The sequence below is a fragment of the Echiichthys vipera genome (assembly GCF_963691815.1).
Source record: "Echiichthys vipera genome assembly, chromosome: 10".
NCBI lineage: Eukaryota > Metazoa > Chordata > Actinopteri > Perciformes > Trachinidae > Echiichthys > Echiichthys vipera.
The window spans coordinates 26772584-26797849 of record NC_139835.1 but is presented as its reverse complement, the minus strand read 5'-3'; the positions used below and the strand labels follow the sequence as shown (position 1 = coordinate 26797849).

The 25266-nt window shown below is 42.8% G+C and overlaps 1 protein-coding gene across 1 annotated transcript; it reads right to left on the bottom strand.

The window, feature by feature from the left end:
- Positions 1–1578: 1578 nt before the first annotated feature.
- rnf17 (ring finger protein 17) lies at positions 1579–24106 on the bottom strand (the record flags this gene model as incomplete). Its single annotated transcript, XM_083921082.1, has 37 exons — positions 1579–1674; positions 2505–2691; positions 2951–3086; positions 4175–4298; positions 4731–4841; positions 5574–5627; positions 5722–5844; positions 5954–6034; positions 6154–6273; positions 6886–7049; positions 7201–7312; positions 8553–8745; positions 9467–9588; positions 9840–9930; positions 10349–10461; positions 10810–10954; positions 11951–12208; positions 12600–12717; positions 12854–12971; positions 14927–15042; positions 15317–15479; positions 15655–15784; positions 15930–16117; positions 16593–16734; positions 16984–17155; positions 17416–17574; positions 18115–18204; positions 18313–18605; positions 19343–19417; positions 19652–19728; positions 19937–20105; positions 20285–20388; positions 20512–20601; positions 20971–21049; positions 21198–21295; positions 22693–22805; positions 24037–24106. The coding sequence occupies 37 exons, from the start codon at positions 24104–24106 to the stop codon at positions 1579–1581; spliced, it is 4794 nt and encodes a 1597-aa protein (XP_083777208.1).
- Between the last annotated feature and the right edge of the window lie 1160 nt (positions 24107–25266).

Here is a 25266-nt window from a genome sequence, read left to right as displayed (position 1 = left end):
AATGAAATGCTGTATAGAAACAAAATGTCGCCTGTGTAGCGGATTCAACTGCTTCAGTGTGAGGTGTGTGTGTGTGTTGTTTTTGGTTTTTAAGTGTCCGTTTACACCTATTCTTTTTGTAAAAATGTTAAATACATATTTATTTTCTTAGCTGACTGTATATTTTTTGTAAAATAAATTGTTCCTTTTTTTGTTTTTAGAATCATGAATCTGTGTGTTGGTAATTGTGGGCGAGGTGCGATTGCTCCGCTCTCATTGGCTGGAAACTTGCAGTCAACGTTAAATAGCGTTCCAATTCTGTGTTTTGGAACAGTTTGGTTTTTCACACCAGATGTGAAGTGATTTTAGGGCGCACTAACACTGTCTGTTTGTCCCGTGCCCCGTGCTTTAGGGTCCTTGCCCCCCCCCCCCCCTCAAGGCCCGTTTGTACTCACACTACCTGGGCCTCGGCGTCAGAGCTGCTGTAGGCCTCTAGCTCATGCTCGTACACGTGCGAACACTCGTGCTTGTGCATGTGCAAACGTAAAAGCTTTACAAAAGCCCACCTCTCCCAAACGGGCCGTGGAAGGCAAGCGTACCGCTCCACTTTACCTGTGAAACGTCCTGGGCCACGGTACGGATGGACAGTGTGAGTGCGCCCTTAATCCACCTTTTCAAGTGGACTCTGGCACAGATCGACCAACCGGGCCTGGGTACAGTACACGGTGTTCACACGAAGCAAACAAACCAAAGTTTGGGGTCAAGTGTACTCTGATCTTGGCCAGGGCCCCTGATGCGAGAGCCCCCTTAATGGGACGAACAGAATCATTTATTTACAAAAGAAAGCACTACAGAAAGGTTAGACATCATTGTTGGACTTTAATCTGCGCTTTCACACGGACAAGTCTGTCTCACATGAGTCAAATTAAAAGAAAACAACGTGTGGAGTCAACATGGCTCACTGACACACCGAACTTAGAATGAATCACTTCTCTACTAAAACGTTCTATAACATGTAAAAACTAACAGCAGTCAAACAGCAACACAGATGATCCAGACGTTAACACAACAGGACGTCCGCAAATAATTCACAGCACACGCAAACAAACACAACAACCAAATTTAGAATAAATTACTGCCGTACAGGATCACTGTGAAAGTAAAGGCTTGTGCAAATGTTCTGCAACATGTAGAAACTAAGAACAGCAGAGTGAAATCAAGATGTAAACATAACAGGACGTCCGTGCATAAGCCTGGAGAAAGACAGATGTGGGATTTATTAAAGGCATCTCCATGTTTTATTACACTTAGTAGCTAATTTGGCTCGAGGGCTGCAGCTTCAATAGGAATCAAACGTTGCTTATTTTTCATTTAGTGATAAATTGTTGTGTATAAAATGTCAGTAGTGAAAAAAATATCCCATCATAATTACCTTTAATCCGAGGTGAAGTCTACAAATAGATCTTTTGGATGATTTAATACCTTTTCTTAGCAAGTATCAGACTGAGGTTAAACCCACATTATTAAAAGCCTTTTGAAATAAAGCCGAACACTTACATGAACGGCCTCCTGTGCGTTGAGGAGATCGACTCCGCTCCGTCACTCAAACTCAGCCAATCCGTTGCTCACCAGAGGCAGATGCACCAACTCTTTGTCCTCATTGTACAGCAGCACTTTGAGCTCTGGTTCCCGGGCCTGAACAGACAACAAGGCGGCAGCAAGACGCTGAGAAGAAGTCATGTCTCATGCTGTGACGTATGAGATGCAAGTATGAGACAATAAACGGGGTGTCTGCAATGGAGATGTGCGTGTGCAAGTGCTTTGGCCCGGTGTGTAGGGTTTAGCATCCTCTTGAAGTGAGGTTGCAAACTACATCCAACTGAAACTTCTCCCGTGTGCAAAGCACGTAGAAATACTGTGGCTGACACGAAAATGTGAATGGCCAGTGTTTGGTTTGTTTGTTCTGGGCTACTGTAGAAACATGGCGGTGCAAAGAGGACCCGCTCCTTATGCAGATATAAAGTAAAAGGCTCATTCTAAGGTCACGGTTGTGGATCCTGCAAATTAATTAGGAACTCTAAAGAAACAAAAGTATGTACAATAACACTAATAAAACTTATACTGATGGTGCCATGATCAATTTATTAGTTTGATATCAAACCCTGATTAAAGAGTACCCTGTAAAGTCTTTTTTAAAACCTCTAGTAGCACTATAGAGCTGTCCCCCATCCCACTGTTGCACAGTAGAAATGCAGCAATGCACTGACAAAGGCAGTGGGGAAGAAGACTACAGCAAACAGGGATCGCAAACTGTCGAAAAATCTGCTTTGCAAACATTTTTATGAAGGAGGAATCATTATTTGTTAGATTTGTTAGAAATCCACGGATACACATTATATACAACACTGAATGAAAATATACGTTTTATTTAATCCACAGGATGCCTTTAACTCGGTTCAATCTAAATGAAAATCAGTGAAACATGATACTTTATTTATATAACAGTCACTTTGTGCGTTTCTTACCACAACAGTAGCTGTGATGTTGCCGTGCAACATGTAGATCATGTCCATCGCAGCCTTCACGCTCCACCCGGGGCTGTAGGGCAGCACGTCTTCCTGCCTGTTCACACTCGGAGCTTTGAAGCCGGCGACTTTGACCTTGAACGCCCGCGTGGGAAACCGTAGCAGCTCGGCCGGCATCCGACGCAGCCTGACGGGAAGTGACAGGATATCAGAACACATCAGTATATCCACAACACCTGTCGATCAGCCACATTCATGGATTTGAATGGAACTTGGAGCTAAAGAAACCACTTCTCAAGCTCTGAGTATATTTATGGGAACTATACCTTTAATAAGTTCCCCAATCGTCACCTTTACATGAAGCCATTTTAAAATCTCTTAAATAATTAAGTATATTCTGGATATTTGAACAAAACTGTACTCCTGGTGTGTGGGAAGCTCATTACTTGCTGTTTGGCAGAGTGTCGTCAGAGCCAAAGTCGACGTGTTGCACCAGCAGCGTGACGGGCTCTACGCTGGTGATTTTGATCAGCTTGGCCCGGTAAAACTTCCCATCACTGTACTCTGCCAGACACGGACCACCTGGAAACCACAAACATAAAGTCGTCAGGTCTGTCCAGCTTACTGAACTCACAGAAATGTCCGAGACTCCTACTGAGTGATTGTCTTCTCTAGCAAAAGTAAAGAAAAAAACACCACAGGATTACTCTTTACATTAGATTTTTCAATATTTGACTATGGGGAGTCTGTGACCGCAGAAAAATCCTCAAGTACAGGAAAGTAACAAAGTCTGGTTACATCTTGTCTGTGCTTCTCAACATCCTTTTTTACTCTCCAATTTCTCTTATATGGCCTTGTCAAAGCCATCAGACTTCATTAACAACATTGTAATTTGACCTCACAGAGAAAGGAAGCCTCTGGTCTGCCTCTGCCTTGACTGGTTATTTTTTTAAGCCCTTTTTTAAATCATTTTGGCCAGTTTAATATGTAAACCATTGTTAACTGCTGCCAGAGTATGTGTCTTCATGGCACAATGTGGTCCTGGAGACACCTACTGTAGCACCTACTTGTTATTATTTGTTTATATGTCTGTCTGTCATGACCGAAAGAAAAGAGTCTCCCTTAGAGAGAGGGTGAGAAGTTCAGCCATCCGTGAGGAACTCGGAGTAGAGCCGCTGCTCCTTTGCGTTGAAAGGAGCCAGTTGAGGTGGTTCAGGATCATCTAGTAAGAATGAACCCTGGGCGCCTCCCTAGGGAGGTGTTCCAGGCACGTCCAGCTGGGAGGAGGCCTCGGGGAAGACCCAGGACCAGGAGGAGAGATTAGATCTCCACACTGGCCTGGGAACGCCTCGGGATTCCCCAGTTAGAGCTGGTTAATGTGGCCCGGGAAAGGGAAGTTTGGGGTCCCCTGCTAAAGCTGCTGCCCCCGCGACCCGACCCCGGATAAGCGGTTGAAGATGAGTTGAGCTTCTATGGTGTCGCGAACATGCAAGATACAGTCACAAAAACCTTACAACTGTCTAGTTGAGATCAAAATAAAGGCCGAGTTTAAAGATATGTGTGGTCCAAGCAAGGAGGCTGCAAGTAGGGAAGAGGCCATTGTCTTAAATATTTAGTGAAAAGCCCTTTCTGTGCCTGGAAATACAGACAGCGAACATGTGATATGTTACCGTGAGGGAAGCTGGTGAGTCGTTGCAAAGCGTTGATGTTTGCATTGATTCTTCTCAGAGCCTCATCCAGAGTCTCTCCATCCACCTCCACATCAGCTGTGCCCTCCAGAGGCCACAGGAACAGCTGCAGGACAAAAACACAAAGATTCATCTCTTATCTGCAAAAGCATTCATTATCAGTTTAAACATCAGTTTAACTTCATTCATTCAAAGTTAATGTCAAGAAAACAAATAACCAAAATGCTTTTCATTCATAGGGAAGTGTGCAGTCTGCTGTACGATCGATAATCACAGTGATTTTGACAAAGCTCGGTCAAATTGTGCATCTTCATTCTGGTGTCCATCATGATCTTGGCGGCCTCAAAAGGAACTGCAGTTACAGTTTTAAACATGGTGGCACAGAGTATCTGGATCTGATCATTAATCGTGTTGTTTTTACTATACAGGTGTATCTCTTACTACACTGACATCTGAAATCATGTCGTCAGAGCTTCATTGGTACTACTGTGTGTACATCAGATGTTTTGAAATAGATGACTCTGTAGATAGTACTCACCTCGTTGGGAGTCCACAGATGCTTGACCCTGACTTCGAACTGCTCTCCCTCTTGAGGCAGGGTTGGGTAGGTAAAGGGCCCCAGCACTGGCTCCCCCGGGTCCTCTAGACCCTGAAGACACAGCATCTGGATCAGTCTTAGATTTACTCAGCCTGCAGTGTTGTGCATGTCTGCTAAAGACTATTTAAAACAGCAGCCACAGAAAAGTAACTTGAGCTCTAATTATGTTAGTCCTGACAACTTTGTAAATCATCTGACTCTTGTAGTTTGCTTTGGCTTTATTTCAATATTGAGTTGAATTAAAAATCTGATCATATTGGGACCTAGTAAATCATATCAATTCAGGAAATCAGTGGCGATACCCAGCCCTAACTTAAATATGCAGCAGACACAGAGCAACATGAACTTCCCATTAATTTGTGTAACTGTCCACCTAATGAACAGATCCATTCTGCGTTTATCTTGTGAGAAAAATGTTCTTAAAACGTGTCTTTAACTGGTAGATGTTCCACTTCCTTCACCATTTACTTGATCATGTTATTCTGGATGGTTATCAAATATTCATCCTCTCTTGAGCCTTTTGGCTAGAGATGGTTGCTCACTGTTGATGAGAGCGGTGAGACTTATTTACGGTGTATGTACAGAAAGAGAAGCGAAATAATGAGCAGAAAACTTGTAGCACTACAAGTGTCCTGTTCCACATTACAGGGAGTTATTTGAATGCTATACCGCTTGCCTGTTTCATTACTTGTTTAACAATTATTCATACCCAAACAAATCATTCAATTTGGGTAAACACACGTACTGTATATGGGTTGCATTTAAATATTTGTATTCCAATACCTCAGTGTTGATGTCCCAATCGTCCAGCAGGAGAGCAGGAGACACCACTGAGTGCTCCTGTGGAGAAACACACACAAATTCTTGAGCGAATTGTTGCAGCACCGCTTTATCTAGTTGAACAGAAACCAACACAACAACACAGACAGACCTCCTGAAGTGAGACGGTCCGGTCCATGGAGGCATGTTCGTGGTGACACAGGATTCGGCTGAGGCTCAACCCGTCCAGGAAGAGCTCAACTGTGAGGGGTCCCCTCGGGTCAGTCGGCAGATCCTACCACACACAGACACACACAAACACACAGAATAGGGCTCACCGACTGCTTTACTAGTCCAGTTAATAGACTGTTAAAACAACCTTGAGGTATTACACTTCATTCTACCATAACTTGCATGTCCACAGAGCGGTTCAGCATCAACTCCCTCAGCAAGGCCACCGCGTCCCGCTGCCAACTCCCACCAACCTGAAGAGACATGGTTCTATTCATTAAGGATTTTAAATATATAAGCACAATACAATTTACTTTGTTCTAGATGTTTTTTACACACACACACACACACACACACACACACAAACTCTTACAGGGATGACGTTGTGCAGCTGGCAGGGCATACAGAGCTGAGGAACATCGTCACACAGCAGCAGGGGGTACACATGGACCGCTGGGATGTTCTCCACCAGACCGTAGTCCACATATTGCACCTGGAAACACACAAACATTTACCATTTAAGTTATATCTTACTTTAACATCATTAAGGAAAAGAGGACTTTACAGATGGGGCTGTCCTAAAAGTCGGTGTTTCAAGTCATCAGTGGATAAAACCCTGAGTCCCACTTTGTCAGTCGAACCGCTGCTCTTTCTTGTTTTTTATCTGTGCCCAGCTGTAAACTTTTATCTCCAAGATGACCTAACCGCGGATGGAAAGGGAGGGGAGCACCAGGGACGGTTCCCTTGCAAAAACAGACAGGAGAAAGGGGATGGGGAGGAGAGTACCGGCTGAAATAGATGGCTAATGGCAGGCTTTATCCTAACAGCAGACACCCAGTGAGTCAGCCTAGTTTGAAGTGCCGACTTAGAGTTGACTGATTCGGGAACGGCCCTAGTTAAAGATAAATGCGCTGATAAAGTACATGATTAAAGTTTAGCCAGTCAAACTGTGGCTTGAGTAACTGTCCTGGTTTCATCTACTTTGCTCTCATAATATTCCTTTCTCTCTTAAAGTAACACACAAAAGACAAATGTGTCTGTGTTGTTTAATTATTAGTTCTACAAAATTATTATTTTTTTGTGTATGTGTGTGTGCCCTCCTGACCTTGACGTGTCCTCCCAGCACTTCCAGCAGCTGTCCTCGATACCACAACATATCAGGTCCGATAACGGCGCAGCCCAGGACTGACTTCCAGGTGTAGAGCTTCTGCCTGGGCAATGTCTTCAAGCTCTGCTGGATCCTCCCCCTAAGCTGCTCCAGCTGATACTCTGATACACACACATGGACAGTGATTTTAGAGCAAAGGCAAGTCTGTTTCAATCAAATACAACAATCTTTCAATGGGCAGATTAGGTTTGTAGTTAAGTATGTAGTATTAAAATAAAATTAATCCATGCAACAGTTTGCTTTAATGTGCACCTGCATTCTGTGTTCTGGTGTAAATGACACCGTCCTCCCCGATGGCACTAACACTTATCTGGATGTGTCCGAGGCATGGCAGCTCTGGGGGGTGGTACAACTGAGTCTTCACCTGCACGCGCGCGCGCACGCACACACACACACACACACACACACACACACACACACACACACACACACACACACACACACACACACACACACACACACACACACACACACACACACACACACACACACACACACACACACACACACACACACACACACACACACACACACACACACACACACACACACACACACACACACACACACACACACACACACACACACACACACACACACACACACACACACACACACACACACGGAATACAACCAATACTGGATGAATAATAGCGTGGACACATTTATTCATGAACACCTTTTTTTTTTTACTTTGTTTTTGTTTCTCTTCGTGATGCACATCTTTTTGTATAGAAAGGCAATTCAAAGTGTTGACATGATTCAAAATGAGAAAGAATTCAATATATTAATACATATAAATAACAGAATAAGACACATAAAAAATATAGCACTGTTACAGTTGGAGTACACAAGTTTTATAACCTGACTCTCACCAGATGAAGTTCGTTCCGTCTTGCTTCACTCACACATCTCATTTGGAAAGTGATTTCAGGGGGCTGGGCCTTGTCAAACATCCTTGCATATGATTGGATAAACCACCTGTCTGTCATTTTTATTGACGTGCTACTTCAACCACTCACATCGAAACCAACCCGTGACGCTGATGAGAGCGACGCAGGGAAAAGCAAAACCCGGCCGGGAGAAGGGCGCAAACATCGCTCCCACCAACAAAAGCCTTCAGAGCCGTTCTCTGGTGTTCTTTTAAAGAAGAAATATTTTCTAGATCGGACAACACAGATGAAATAGCAGCATCCATGTTGACGCCTGCTTCCTCGATGCAAGCCGCCATTGTTGTATGAATCAAACCAGTCCCTTCTCCGCTACGTCCTACTACCTGATTGGCTTGGACTACCTGAAATCAACTCAGCACCACTCAACCATCAGCTCAGCGAAGTCAAGGCGGAAACATGGCGGAACGCAATTCATCTGGCGAGAGTCAGGTTACAAGTTTTAAGCTTTGACTAAAAAAAACGAACAGTTGGAGAGGATCTCAAATTGTCAGGTTGTCAGTTTGATCCTGGTGTGTGGTGCATATAAACGGCATTACATCATCACCAAGTGGCTGGTTATTTTATGCATGTTTCCATTACACAGAATACAAATGGATAGACATGATTTCTCGCTGACTGTGTCTGTGTGTGTGTGTGTGTGAGAGTGATCACCATCTGAGGAGTCGTGATGGTGCGGGGGGCAGGTTTTGGAACCGCAGGATTGGAGAAGAGGGGTGATGGGGAGGGGAGGGGGATCAGAGGAGCTGGGGGAGTGTTTTTGGTTTCGCCATCAGAGACATCAGTTCGGGTCTCAGTCACTGAAGACTGCGCATCAGTTTCTTTGGATTTTTGAGTGACAGCTTCTCTGCAAGAAGAAGGAGTCACACACTTAGAAAGAAAGAAAAAGGCGCACACAACATTAAGCATTAAAAGAGAATATCAGCCACTGACTAATGGCACAAAATACTGGACAAAAAAATATAATAATGAAGGTTTTAAATCTCATAGAAATCAGACCCAAGAACATTATGATTAGAACTCAACAATATAGGAAATTGAACCCAGAATATAACGTTACTAAGCTAAAACAAAACAGTTTAAACTCAGCTGGAGTACTTTCTGAATCCTGTGGGGATATGTAGTGGTTACCTGGATTAACTCCAGTTCGGTGAGAATGCGTGCTGAACCCTCTATTTTCATTATATTCATGTTTTATGTGCAGGACCAAAAGAATGCTTGTATGTTTTTTCCTTAATAATCAGGAAAACTGTGATATTTTCTCTGACAATAATCATGATATCAAAATCTCATATCATGACATCCCTACTCACTACGCACACACTATGCTACACTTATATCAATCTCATATGTGAACACGTGGATCGCCCTCAAACGCGGTCTCGGACAATTTTTATTTTCCATTTCATTGCAATATTGATTTAAATTCGACTAATCATTCAGACCTATTTATAATGATAATCAAAAGTAAATAAGAGTGTTGCTTCGGAATTTATTTAGATCTTCTGATGTGTGGTAATGAAAGAGAGATAGCCTGAAAGAGATATACGGATGTGTCACACGCATACCTTGGTTTTCTTTCCTTGAGGGCGAGGCCCTCGCTGGCTAGAAAATCTGCAATGCTGACCAACTGTCCCATCCGGTTGGGGCAGAACAGTGTGACGGGTACTGGACGCTCATCCGTCAACGCCTGTAGAAGAGAAGAGAGGGAGACGCTGGAACTAAGTCAGTGAAGCAGCAAAGAACAGAGCTGCATAGTGGAGAGCAAAGAGTAAAATGAGCTATAATATAATAAAGAACCTCTGAAAGAACACTGACCTAGAGAAATTATTCATCTTTATAATCTACTGTTTGTATAAAAAGGAAGCTTGAGCAACAAACTTTAGCAAAAGGGAACGGAGAAAGAGACAGTGGCATGAGGAGAGGGAAGGAGAGAAAGACCTTGATGGTCATAACAGCCGAGGCTCCGTTCAAGTGGTTGGAGATCAAGTCGCACGCTGTGGCCGTCCATGTGGATCGGCCTCCTGCTGGCCTGAAAGAGAGAAAGAAGAGTAAAGAGGAAGTCACGGTGAGAATAAATTAACCATGAAAGGCTGAAAAAGAGGTGGAAACCAGAGGATACACATTTAATCTGAAACAAAAAGTATATTAACTGATCAAAAACGTACATGGTGATATACTGTACATCATTAGTGTCTAATCTTAAAAACACACAGAATATAGATATGCATTCCAGATCAGACCACCCAGCCATATCATCCATTTTGGATGGATACATCATTTATGCGTTCTGAAAGGCTGTTGTTGTCCAGGAGGAAATGTGTACAGTGTATTGAATTTAGTATATGAATTTAAAACTGCTCTAGACCTGTGTACATGTCTTAGTGTGTGACTAAATACAGTGTGTGTGTGTGTGTGTGTGTGTGTGTGTGTGTGTGTGTGTTTATAACCTGATGTCAGTGAGAGTGCACTCCAATGCCAGAGAGCCTGTCAAGCCCAATGGCAAAGGGCGCAGGTTGCTGACATGGAGCTTAGCCTTGCTGCCATGGTCACAGCGCATCACCTGGTACCAGCCAGCAGAGAGACACCGTCATTATCAATTCAAACGACCTTTTAAGCCACAATAAAGTTTACAGTACAATAATGATAGAGGTGTATCGATAAATCGATCTCAATTGCCATCTTTGTTCTTCATAATCACCTTTATTTTGAAATTCCCACTTTATATTTATTGTTATTATTAAAAAGAATAGTTTGTTTTACACTTAAATTTATGGAAGAGCTCAGTAATAAAACTGTCAAATCATATTTTAGCGGAAACCCTGATTTTCTGACTCTAAACTTCTTGCAGTAAAATGGCAATAAAAAGACATAATAGGAGACCAAACCTACGTTCGAACAGCTTTTATACCTCTGCAATGTTGCTGGATGTGACGTCAGAGCAGATCTGTCCTCTCTCCCAAACGCCGTTAATGTGAGCGGCACAGTACATGTCTGCCTTCCACACCACATCCTGGGGCTCCACAAGTCCACACTCCTTCACCAGCTCACACATTCTGAAAAACACAGCAAGATGAAACCATAAAACTAACAATATATGCTTTGCAATATAATATAGCCAGCATACCTCTCTTTGGTCGCGTCATGCTGAATTATGCAGCTGGTAAAACTGTTGACTTAGTAAAACTACAGTAGGGAGGATGATTAAGTGACCCTTTCCAGTGACATAAAAAAAGCAGCCATTGTTTCATTATTGTGCATTGTATTGTACATATAATACTGCGCTTATACCTTTTTCAGTTAAACAAAGCAATTTGCTCGTGCGCCGTAGTGTGTGGGAACTAATGATCCTCTCCAAGTAAGCAAATCAAAAGTTCCAGAGTGCAGGGTGACATATCAAATAATTTGTGTGACTTTCATCACATCATATCATCTTATCTCATCTTCAGCCTCTTATCCTGGTCGGTTGGGGGGCAACAGCTTTAGCAGGGGACCCCAAACTTCCCTTTCCCGGGCCACATTAACCAGCTCTAACTGGGGGATCCCGAGGCGTTCCCAGGCCAGTGTGGAGATCTAATCTCTCCACCTGGTCCTGGGTCTTCCCCAAGGCCTCCTCCCAGCTGGACGTGCCTGGAACACCTCCCTAGGGAGGCACCCAGGGTTCATCCTTACCAGATGATCCTGAACCACAACTGGCTCCTTTCAACGCAAAGGAGCAGCGGCTCTACTCAGAGTTCCCCACGGATGGCTGAACTTCTCACCCTCTCTCTAAGGGAGACTCCAGCCCCCCTCCTGAGGAAACCCATTTCGGCCGCTTGTACCCGCGACCTCGTTCTTTCGGTCATGACCCAGCTTTCATGACCATAGGTGAGGGTAGGAACCAAGATTGACCGGTAGATCGAGAGCTTTGCCTTCTGGCTCAGCTCAATCGTCACATTTAAGAATCTACTAACAGTAATTGATCAAAGTCCAAATTGTCTTGATTTTTCTGTATCAACATCTGGTGTATTTAAAAGATAATCAAATCCTGGTATTACTTTTTAACAGCTGACCTTTTGAGGTGACAGTCATACTGGGTGAGCTGGACGTAGAAGCTGCTCGGTGAGTTGACGTGGCTGACTGTGACTTTCAGGTCTTTGAGTTGATCGGGGAGCTTCAGCTGCGTCTGAAACTCCAACGGCTCTTCACTCTGCTTTAGGGGATTTATTTGGTCGGGGGAATCAACGCCTTCCGTGGCCAAACGAATCTCAAGTGGAGGATCCCATATGGCCAAGTCCTCCCCAGGGGGCCTGTCACCCGTGGATTTAAGTCTGCAGCATGGGAGGAGGAATTGGAGGAGATGGGGGGAGGGGAGTGAGAGAAGAAACAGGTGAAATAAGAAAATGTGCAACAAAGAAGAGGAATGTCAGCAAGAAAAACGAAAGAAAGAGTAAAAACATACATAAAGTGAAGGATGAACTGAGAAAAACGGACATTAAAGTAAGGATGGCTTGATACCATTTTTTCCCATTTTCCCAAACCTGCAGTTTACCTGTCTGATTGTATTAATTTCCGCATCTTTCTGCACAATTACAGCCATTAACTAGCCACAAGATGTGGTTCCTTGTCTAAATTTTAAATGTTAAATTCATGGTAAAAACTGGCTTTTATTTCCCTCATTAACTTCTGGATATTTGGATATGCAAGTTGTTGAAGTCTTACCCCTCTTTGAAGGAGGCCAGCTCGTCTTTGACCAGCAGCTCGGCTATGTTGGCTACTGGCCCGTCCAGGCTGCTTTTAAACAGTTTGACTGGCAGAGGCTCAGTCTTAGGGACTGTTCCTGGAGGGGCACAGGGAAGAAAAATAAAATGGTGATAAAACACACGTATCACACGTGACGAGTGAGTACAATATACAAATTAGAATCTGACACAAACACACAGAAATCAGAAAAATTCACACACTCTCATGCACACCTGTAGCCACTATGGTGACCAGTTTCTGGTGAGCCAGGCTGATGAATGTTTTGCTGCAGGCATCACTCCAGGTCTTTCCATCCGGAGGAATCACATCTGACAAACAGCAGTGGATTGCCTACACAGGAGAAAAGACACTTAACCCTCTTAACACTCTTCCAAGTGCATAGAGTATAAAAATATGAGCAAACTAAAATGGCACTCAGAGTGCAGGCCTCTGCCAAGGCCATGCCCTGTCTCAAGGTTAAGGAAAGAGAAAAATGATTAGTGTATCTGCTCCAAAATTCAATCAACTCCTCCTTGGCTCATGCTACACCATTCCCCAAAGTTTCATGAAAAATGGACCGTCGGTTTTTCCATTGTTCCTGTAGACAAACGGACAAACTGAACCAAAAATAAAACCTCCTTAACAAAGGAAATAAAATAATGTAAACAGGCTTCTGAAGGACTTCTTTTTGAATGATTCATAGAATATGTACAACGTGTGTGTGTGTGTGTGTGAGTGAACTAGTATATGGACATTATACGTAAAACAATATATCAATCACCTCCTACCTCACCAACAGGCAACAGTTCGTCTCCCTCTCCGGCCACACATCCACCCTCTCTCCTGTTTCGCAGGGGGTCCCTCAAGGCTCAGTCCTTGGCCCCCTTCTCTTCATATGCTACCTATTCCCCCTTGGTCACCTCATCCGCTCACTCAACCTCGATTTCCACTGCTATGCTGACGACACCCAGATCTACATCCGCACCAAACCCACCCAAAATCTTCCACTCAACCACATTGAAACCTGCATTTCTGCAATAAAAACATGGCTGTCCCATAACTTCCTCAAACTCAACAGCGACAAAACAGAACTCCTCCTCATTGGCACCAAATCCACTTTAAACAAAACCGGACCCATCTCACTTACCATTGACAGCTCAATCATTTCTCCCTCCCCCCTTGCACGCAACCTTGGTGTTATCCTGGACCCCACGCTCTCCTTTGATCACCACGTCCGCTCCATCGTCAAGACCTCCTACTTCCACCTCCGCCGCATCGCCAAAATCAGACACTGCCTCTCCCCCCCTGCCGCTGAATCCCTCATCCACGCCTTCATCTCCTCACGTCTCGACTACTGCAATTCCCTCCTCACTGGCATCACCTCCCACTCCCTCCATAGACTCCAAATGGTCCAGAACTCTGCTGCTCGCCTCCTCACTCACACCCGCTCCCGTGAACACATCACCCCCATTCTCTACACCCTCCACTGGCTCCCGATCAAACAACGCATCGACTTCAAAATACTCCTCCTCACCTTCAAAGCTCTCCACCATCTGGCACCACCCTACCTCTCTGACCTCCTTACCCCCCACCGCCCCTCCCGAGCCCTCCGATCCTCCTCCTCCCTAACTCTGACCATGCCACCTTCCAAACTCAAAACCTTCGGACACAGAGCTTTCTCTAGAACTGCACCCCGACTATGGAACTCTCTCCCCCAGCCCATCCGCGACTCTCCATCACTCACAACATTTAAATCCCGTCTAAAAACCTTCCTTTTCTCACAAGCCTACAACCTCCCCTACCCATAACTACATTCACTCCCGGCCTCTCCCCCCCCCCGACCCCCCCCCACCCTCCTTCCGCTCTCCTCACCCATTTCAGCCCCTCCCCTTGACCCCCCCCCCCCCCCCCCCCCCACTGCTCTTCAATCCATCCCCCCACCTCTATTGTTGTACCTGTTTCTGGCTATTTGTCTGTACCACCATTACCCCACGCCCCCTTCGCCTTGCTTCCCTGTCATCCTTGTCATCCTTGTCTCCTGTTGTTTATCGTCTGTATATATTTTATGTCATACTCTGTAAGCGACTTTGGGTCCCTGAAAAGCGCTATATAAATAAAATGAATTATTATTATTATTACACAAATATATATATAAGCTTTATCTGAGGAATTATAACTAGGAAGGTCAAAGTCTGATAATAGTCTTTAAGGCAAACGTGCAGAAGGTGTAGATTATGTTCTTATCATGCAAGTAAAAAAACATATACAGTATACATCAGTCTATCGGTCCAATGTTGTTTTCTCACCATGGACGGAAGGGCAAAGAACTCATCCTTGATCTTCCTCAAGTCGCTGACTGGCAAGATTTTCTTATCGCCGAAGTCAACAAACCGCACCTCCACTTGTCTTCCCCCTGGATGACCTATACACACAAAACACATCACAAGTACTTGAGTGTACTCTATTTGTGGATAGTTTGTCCTTTCCACATCAGGATACAAACACACACACACACACACACACACACAGGCACAATCCCATGGAAACGGGTGGTGCATCTGTTGCTGGCTTGCTTACAGCTCCAGTTATGTCCAGTAGGCATTCTGATAAAACTTCAATGAATTGGATACAAGTTGAATCACGATTGCATTAAACTAATAATACAATCTGTGAGCACAACACACACACACCCTCACCTATGACCTGAGCTCTGTACCACAGCTTGTCCTCATAGCGGGCGACACAGGCCTGTTCTATCACAGGGCAGTAGAGGTTGAGGTCTTCTTCTCCGGCCACTTTGGTCACATTGTAACATTCCTGGAGCTTGGCTGAGAGCAACAACGACTCAACGTTATCAACCTGGTGATGGAGAGAGGAGGTGGGGTCATCAACAGAGAGAAAAGACGAGGGAATAGAAAAGAGATTTAAAAAAGTCAGGTTTTTTCTTCTCTCTGGTTAATCCCAATTATACTCCTGCCATCTGAGCCTCGCTAAAGCATGTTATACATCTACTGCATGTGTGCATATTTAATACTAGCTGGATGTAGAAGTCAGCAGGGTTGTTGATGTGGGCCACCACAGCATTGAGCTCCGTGTTGATCGTGGGATATTCAGGAGGGTAGTACAGCAGAGGCCTCCTGCCCAAACTCACGGGAGAATAAAACCTAGGAGCAATTTTGGAAGAGCACAGCCAACGTTAGGCCACTTCAGTAGTAGGGATTTCTATTCAGAAATTATATGTATTCAATAATCAAATAAATATGAATCTGATAATCAGTGTCTTTCCTGGTCATTTACATTTGTGCATACCTGGCCACTTCAATGAAAACAAGGAACTCTCGGACAGAGAAGGGCACATCACTGGATTGGTCCATGGGAGCTTTCCTCAGGTCCACCAACAAAGAGTCTCTGTCCTGACCCAAAGGCCGCATCTCTACTGCTGCAGAGCCGACCACGCGCTGGAATTCAACCTGCGCCTCGATGCTCCAGCCCTTTGTCTGAACAAACACACGCAGAGTGAACACTCTCTGCTGGTGCTGGTGAACAGCAATACTACATAAACCTTTATAAAAAACAAATCAAAGAGAAAACACAGCGACGTAATAAAACAAAAAAAGTACATCATTTTAACAAACAATGGGCAAAAAGTAGAATACATTTCAAACAAGTAAAGAGACTCTAGGTCATCCTCACGTCAAAAACACAAAGCAGCAGCAAAGTGATGCTCATCGCAAGGGGCGGGATGCTTTTTTTCAATTCTGTCTCAAAGGCTGAACTGATTTTCAGAACGTAGACCATAGCTTTAAAGGTTGCATTTTTTTATGTTGTTGCGTCTCATAAATACATCATACACGTGTTTTGGCTTTTGTTCATGTGTTTTTTTAAACCTCAGCGCCACCACATGATAGCTTTTCTCTTATCTGAGAAGGAAAAATGTACAGACGTATCTATTCAAACCCCAGTGAGTCTTACCAGGTCATAGGGGATCAGGTCCTTGAGTGAACATCTGATGGCCTGAGGAGCAAAGTGTCCCAGCTCCGCATTCAACACCTCATTCACCTTCCTCAGGCAGTTATTCACAGCCTTCAGTGAAGACTCAGTGGTCTCCTCCTCACTGGAAAAGGTGTCAGAGGAGTCGAGTATGTACAAGAACGATTACTGACGTTCAAAATGGGTCAGTTAAGCAACTTCTAAGAAGAAAAAGGCATCATCAACAAAAATACATAGGTAGAATAATTTCTTTAAACTGAAGCAATACTGAGATCTTGCTGATACTGTATATCTCAACAGAATGATTGGCAGATATGTATACTGTCCGTCAGTTATTGTGTGTGTGTGTGTGTGTGTGTGTGTGTGTGTGTACCTCTGTATGGTGAGGCTTTTGCAGAGGCCATGGTCAAGAAAGAAGACTCGTATACTGGTCAGCTGGGTGACGGCGCATGCTTTCACAGCCTCGGCACATCTGTTCTGCAAGAGTTCAACCACAACGGCCCGGCACCAGAGTCCCTCCTTCCATTTCACAAATATCATGGAGCCTGGGGAGGAGAAGAAAAGGCTCAATGACACGCGGGGTAAGTCTCACTTCTCTGAGTGACGTATGATGCAATCTCAACATATTTTGGTGGGAAACTCATAATGTAAGTGAACACGAATGAGTATAATTATTTACGTGAATCTTTGCCCTTAACCATTAACAATAACATTAACTTCCATTGCTACATGAAATGTGCTTAAACTTACAATTCTCCTAATTTCTCTATGGTTTTTGAGGAGACACACACAAACAGTCACACACCATTCTTCACTGTGTCCTTGGAAGTGAAGTGACAGCTGTCTCTGTTGCAGAAGTGGTTGATCTTAGTTGACAGGATCTCCCTTTCCCTCTTCTCAGTCAAATAGTGGATGTAGAAGTGACTTGGATTCACAATGTGGGTTACCACCACCCACAGGGTGACTAGAAGAGAGGGGCAAGGAGAATCAGACATGGAGGAAAGGTGGTGGTAAGGGTAAGAGGAATCAAGGGAATGGGGAGAGATAAGGGAGAGAAGGGATGAAAGGAGAATGCAGGGAAGGTGCAGGGCATGAGAAAGAAAAGGGGGGGGGGGATGAGAATGAGGTAAGTAATGCCTTTGTGAGCCTTGAGTGCTGCATTATAGGTTGTTTGCTGCCTGAGTGTACAGGAGCTAGGCCGGCAATTTTATACCCATCTATCCACAGTATGTGTTAAGCGTGCTGCTGCCACTGAGGAAATACATTCCTTAATATGTGAAGGTGTTGATTAGTTCGTTTTTTTTACAGTAGACAAAACAAATGTCATGTGAAAGGATTTTAAGCTTTTTAATGTAATCAGCCTACTGAATTATTCATCAATTAAGCTTCAAAAATCTTTATGCAAAAATAAAAATAAAGGGCTGTCTTAAAATGTTAAGTTATATCATATTAGGTTACGTATACCACATCAATATAACTACATGAGTACACAGTTGTTCTCTACCATTTCTCTTAGCGCCAAACACCTGATTCTTCTTTCTCCTGTGGTTTCTCCATTTGTCATTAGCTAGCTCAGGGCCGGTGGGTGGGAGAGCTGCAGAAAGTTACAAAAAACAGATTAAGGCTTCTCTTTTGCCTATATCAAAAGTGATTTAATGTTCTGATCGGATCTGGCATTCTTTAAATCAAAGTCAAAACAGACCCTTCTCTTGGCCCTCGATGAAGAACTCCTCAACAATTACATCTGGAGCTCCGATCTCTGAGGCCGAGCTGTGGCGGGAACGATTGGACCTGGGAGAATGCGACGGGCTTGGAGAAGAGCCTCGGGACGGCAAACGGCTAGCTTGCGGGCTCTTCTGCTCCTGATTTTGTGGGCTGGGGAGTTTGTTGCGACTGGGTGAGACACAGTTTCTGTTCCTGTTCTTGGCACGAGGCCAGGGGGTCTTTCTGTTGGAGGTGCCCTGCTGGAGGCCTGGGGGTGGAGACTCAGACAAGCTGAAAGAGAGCCACATTAATAAAAGAAGTATGTCATTTTTAAACATTTACACATAATATGCTCCAAAAACCATGCAAATTAACCGGCGCCAATAACAGGAGCAGGTAACATTTATATTGTTACCTAATAGTAACTTATCAAGAGCGCCGCATACATTATAGAAGAAATGTTAAACTTTGCCAGCAACGTGAAGATGCACATTATATCTCCTTGTTTAAAAAAATAAGATTTTACCTACATTGCAACTTACTTACAACTAATAAATTCATAGCTAATTATTATAATAATGATAAACGATTAATTGGTTTTGAGTCATTTTGTCAAAATTCGTATTTCAGCTTCTTAAATGTGATTTGTTTCTGGTTTCTTTCCTCCTCTATGACAGTGAACTCAATAACTTTCAGTTGTGGATAAAACAAGACACTTGAGGACGTCATGTCAGGCTTTGGGAAACGCTGATCCACATTTTCCACTATTTTCTGACATTTTATAAACCAAACAACTAAATCCAGAAAATGACAGACAAAACAGAATTCAATCTATTTTAGCCATTCCAGTTAATAGTCTAAACAAGTGCCACGTTGTTATGTTTTTAAGATAGCAAAACCACTCATGTCCACAAAACCTACTTACGTTTTCTAAATGGCACAGATGAGAGAAACTCTCCTTTGGCAGTTTTCATCCACAGGTCCTAATGAATCCCAAATGAAATATTGAAAATTATTTAAGGACTCACAACTTCGGGGTGCCGACTTCCATCTTCAGAGACAATGCCAGAGTCTGGTTCAGCCCTTCTGACTGGAAAACACAGCTAGAACACAAACACACAGGGAAACACACATACATAGATCCAATCAACCAACTGGTATAAGTCAAAGCCTGTCCCTTATGTTTGCCAGACGCCCATGCTTCATGCATTATGGAAAATAACAGGTACTTTTTTTGGGCAGTTATTTTTATATTTACCACACTCACACTACTGTAGTGTAATGGTGAAATAACACATAAGGTCATAAAACAAAACACTGCAAACAAAATGACAAACCTCATTCCTGAGCCCACAGTGATGCACTTCATATCAAACGACTGGTTATCAACAGGAGCTTGCAGCGTCTCCAGGACCTATCATCAACACACAAGCAGCATCGTAAAAAGCCACAGCATTATTAATTACTTTGCTTCACTTAATCATTTCTTTTATGGGGAAGTTGTTGGAAAATGAACATAACAGCTGCAGCATTACCGTCATTAATCTAGTAATAGTTTTGTAGTATCTGACGGTGCACTTGGAGGCATCTTGTGGGATGTAAACACACATGATGTTTGATACCTTATCCAGGGTGCAGTACTGCTCCAGAAAGGGGACACGGCGCACTTCTCTGGCCATTTGCATGGCGATTTCCAGGGCCTTCATTCTCTCCTGGACGCGGCACACCTCTGCTTGGCTGGTGGAGAATTGTGCGTCCAGCTTGATCAGCTGACTCAACTGCCAATCCTTCCTGTTGACAAAGAAATGACAGGCATCGAGATAGATGTCGCTTTACAGACCTTTTCTTCAGAGAACCTTAGAAGTAGTGTGACACTATCCTGTTTGATTTTCAAGAGAATGAAACAATCTGAAGAGAAATAAAACACATGCATGTATCACTGGTTTCATATCAATAGTTTATATCCATACCACTTTTGAATAGCGTGGAAAGCCTTGTCTGCAGCTTGCTTGATCTCAATCTCTAACCGAGTTCTTTCCCTCTTCACCTGCTCTGCCAGGCCAGTCGTCAGAGTCTTCAGAGATCAAACAGACATGGAAAGTTCCAGCTACACGGTCACATGTAAGAATAACTCATGTGTAAAATCAAGCTCTACGAGGTGTGTGCAGTGTTTCTTTGGTTCTAGTGCAGATTTCACCTCATAGTTACGCTCCAGAAGGGCAAGATTTTCTGCCGCCCGGACCAACGCCTCATCCACCGCTTGATCGATCTTCTCAATATCAGCTGGCTGAATAAAACATTACCAGAATATGAACCATTTTAATCTGAATCACTTATGACTGTACTGTAGTCTTGCATATTCAGAACTATCTCCGCAGCACTGTCTGCCCTCGAGTATGGTCTGGCTACGTCGGCTTATTGTTCTGGGATATGGGGGAAAAAAATCGCTGTGGCTCGTTTGTATTTCTTTAAACCAATCGCAATCAGCGTGGGCGGAGCTAAGTGGTGGACAGTGCAAAACAGACAGTGGAGATGGCCTTTATTCTAACATTAAACATCCGGTGGGCCTATGTTCTTTAACACTGATACTATTGTACATTAAATAAGCTTCAACAGGCATTTTAAACATTAACAAACTGTGTTCACCCAAACATACCTTCCCAACATCCTCGTTATTGGCGTTAGTGTCCGGGGATGACAATCTGTTCCTTTTGCGATTCTTAAATTTCTCACACCTTCAAGAGATTACATCATCAAAACAATAATCAAAAGGTAAGATCCATTCTCTTTTATTACACAGAAGGAGGCCAAAGTTGTTCAAAAGGTTTGTTAAACTACAGGCACGCCAGTAGTGTGGTTTGATTTTAACATTCAACATTTTACCTTTTCATCTTGTTCATTTTAGAAGTGTAGATGAGGCCAATGATTCTGCTATCTTCCTGCAGGCCGAACACCCCACCGTCAGGAAGGGTTGACTCAACCTGCAGACAGTGTGCTTTATTTTTATTTCCCACCATCTGACTTTTTGTAGCCCTGAACTCGGTGCAAAATACAAATAGCAAATTCAAAACAAACAAATGGATTGCTGGTTGCCAATCAAGGTGGCAAGTAAGGACAAGGTTTGCATTTTATGCATCGTTAGATCACTCAAGGCTCACACAAAATAGACAGTTAGAAGATAAGATAAGCCTTTATTAAACCCAACAGGAGGAAACTGAAAAAAATAACAGCTTTGTATGCTTTGCTTTGCTTTAGTTCACTGGTTCGAAAACTGTGGTACTTGTACCACTGGTGGCACTCAAGCTCTCTCTGGTGGTACGCGAAGAAATCTCCAAAATAAAAAAAGGGAAACTTTAATCACTAAATTAATACTAATAATACTAATAATAAGAAAATACTTAAAACTTTTGAGATCAATTAAATGTAATTTAAAATAATTTTAGCATTTCCTGAAATATTTCTGTTTCAATAAGGGCGCACTCACTGTCCATCCGTACCGTGCCCCGTGCTTTAGAGTACTTGTCCCCCCCTCCCTCTCCCCCCGCGGGTCAGGCCCGTTTGTACTCACACTACCTGGGCCTCGGTGTGAATGCTTCTTGCTGCCTATACGTCATCACGTCGTTACACGTCACACGCATTGATTCACGTCATTGCGATGCGTCGCTTTGTTTACAAAAGGGCCCGGTCTTTTGGCCACATAATGGAAAGCAGCGCAGAAAACAAGGTCACATATTTGTATTTGTGCATCACACCAACGTGAACCTTTCGCCGCCATTGTTTTAAATGTCCGCGCATGGTCCTTCCTTCTTTTTTCTATGTCCCAACAGGCGCAGATAAAATTACGTCAGAACCGCCGTAGTGCTCGTACATGTGCAAACGTGCTTTACAAAAGCCCACCTCTCCAGAACGGGCTATTCGCAACCGTACTCACACACACTGGTCAAACAAACAAGACTTTAGCCGTGAAACGTGCTTGGGCACGGTACGGATGGACTGTGTGATTGTGCCCCAACAGACTGCTAAATAGTGATGTTCATGAGTTACGAGCTAAACTGTGATGGAAGAGAGTAAGCAGAGGTAAAATGATTGGTTTGAAAACACAGACATGTCAGTACTGATGCTACCCCTCCCTACAGCATGGCTGTGGCTGAAGACAACAATCAATAATCTTCTGATGAGAAATAAACCTTCCTGTCCATAGCTGAATAGGGTCGGCCTACGCTGCTGTATTTTAACATCGGTCTTAGTGGTGGGACTTGAGAGAGTCTGATATTTACTGAGGTGGTAAGTCATGTACAAAGTTGGAGAACCACTGCATTAGTCAATATTTTAGTTATGGCATCACTAGTTTAAAAAGGGAGACCCCCGGTGATTTTACCTCACACTCTGGACATCTGATGACATTGTCACACTGAATAGAAAGCAAGCAAGATGTGCAGTAGATGTGGCCACATAAAAGCACACGAGGGAGGTTTCCGTCAACTTCATCTTCTGAAAAAAGAAACAACACAAATAAGACAAACAGGAATAGTGTAACATTAATGTAAATGATGAATGTGACAGGATATAATGCAGGCTACACTTCGGCGATCGAAGTTAATGGTCAATGTACATCTACCCGTTGCAATTTTAAAGCATTTTGCAATCCAACATTAATTCCTGCAGGATTAAGATTCAAGAAAACTTTATTTATCCCCAGGGGGGTATTTAAAGGTCAGGCACGTAGAACAGACATTGCACAATGACACAAAGAAACAAAGAGTGACTATGAATAAATAGATGAATAAGTTATGAACCTAACAGAATAAAAATATAACAAATATATACATGTTAAACAGGTGCAAATGAGCAATGAGGTAGATTAATATATATATATATAGGTTCAAGTCCCTGAGTGGACCATATATGGAGCTTGGACTGGTGGCTGGAGAGGTGCCACTTCATCTCCTGGGCACTGCCGAGGTGCTGTTGAGCAAGGCACCGAACCCCCAACTGCTCGGGCGCTGGTCACTGGCAACCCCCTCGCTCTAACATCTCTCCTTAATTGCATGTATAGGTCCTGTTTGTGCATGTTTGTATTTCGGGCCTGTGTGTGTAACATGATTAATAATAAGAGTGAAAATATTCAATTTTCCCATTGCGGGATAAATAAAGTAATTCTTCTTCTTCTAGTAAGTATAGCTTGCACATACCTACATATAGGTATGTGCACGCTGTGTGGTCAAGGGGGGGGATATGAATGGTATGAATAAAGGGGGTTAAAGGTCATGTGTTCATGTTTCTATTTCCACTTTTATTTACTCACGGATTTATTTATTTATGTATGTATTTATTGAGACTTAGCACATGTTTAGTCCTCCATAATGGAAGGTGGAGGCTGTCTGCGCTTTGGGAAATGACACATGCGCAATGGGATTCTTTTTTTTTTTTGGTGAACCATCCTTCTTCTTTTAGCCTTGTGTTAGCTTTAGCTCAGGTTAGCTAACGTTAATTGAACCACATCGCAGAGGAAACAACAACAACAACCTCTAGCGACTTTGGAAAATAAAGATTATATGTTTGGTTGTAATTCACACGTTTAAGTTTTTATGTATCCGATAATTATACACAATTTTAAAAAAGATGTTCATGGTCATGCTAACGGTTACATTAGCACGCAGCTAACGGTCAACTCACGGTGGAGTCGGTTGCCATAGACACGACATGGATATAAAAGTCCTACCAGGTAAAGTGAACGCTTCGCCACACAGCTTGCAGATCACGGCGGGGTTGCTGTCTCCTCTGTCCATCATGTCTTCACTAAAATTATATTTTAATTACTTTTTCTTTCTTTTTTTCCGTCTGAGCCGACCAGGTGCGTTCAGTTGGCCTTGTCACGTGACCACGTAAAGGTGCGTTCAGTGCCCAACGATGTTTATTTAATTTATTTATATAAATATATATTTTTTCAAATGTAAATTCACGTCAAATACATAAAAAAATGTCTAAATGTTTGCACAAGAAACAACAGGATTCACAAAAAAGGACATTAGGATTAGCCTATAGATCCGAAATTGTTATACAATTAAAGGATTTGCATAAATTAATCGTTTTGTTTATTGTTTTATTAAGTAGTTAGAATGAGTCAATGAGAGTTACACACCTGTAGAATATTTTATCACAAATGTATATATATATATATATATATATATGTATATATTTGTTATATATGTTTCTGGTACAAATACAATCAATAAGAACAACTGCGTGAATCACATCTGGACCATCTGTGTGTTTATAACATAAATATATAATTTTATAAGAATTGTTTTTATAATCTTTTAAATCCCTTCTTAAAACTCATTTTTATAGACTTGCCTTCTTGTGATGTCGTCCTTTCATTGTCTCTTTATCTTTTTTTTAATCTTAAATCGCCTTAAGCTAAAAATGATTCTCCTTTTGTCCATTGATGACGTCCCTTCTTCCTATACAAGGATGGTAAATATGGTTATGTTGCACCCTTCTGGATGTCTCTATTATGATTATTATTATAATAATGATTATTATCATTATTCTTTTCTTTTCTTTTTACACTATATATATGTTTACTTTGATTTGCACTGTTAAACCACTTTATAAACTGCTGTTTTTAAAGGTGCTATACAAATCAAGTTATTATTATTATTATTATTATTATTATTAATAATAATAATAAGGGGAGGTCCTGGTATTGTGCATGCTGGCTGGAATAGCTTGCCTACACTTAATGGAACTGAGCCGTTGTTAACATTATTAATTTTTTCTTGTGCTTTTACTACTATGACATGTTAAATGTGGGGGAAAAAAACCTATACACCTGTGATTTCTGCAGTTATCAGAGGGTACACGGAAAATATTCTTAAGTGGCTCAGAAAAACAGAAATTATGATTTGATCGTTTAAAAACAACAGTTGAAATCTCCATCTTCCATCTA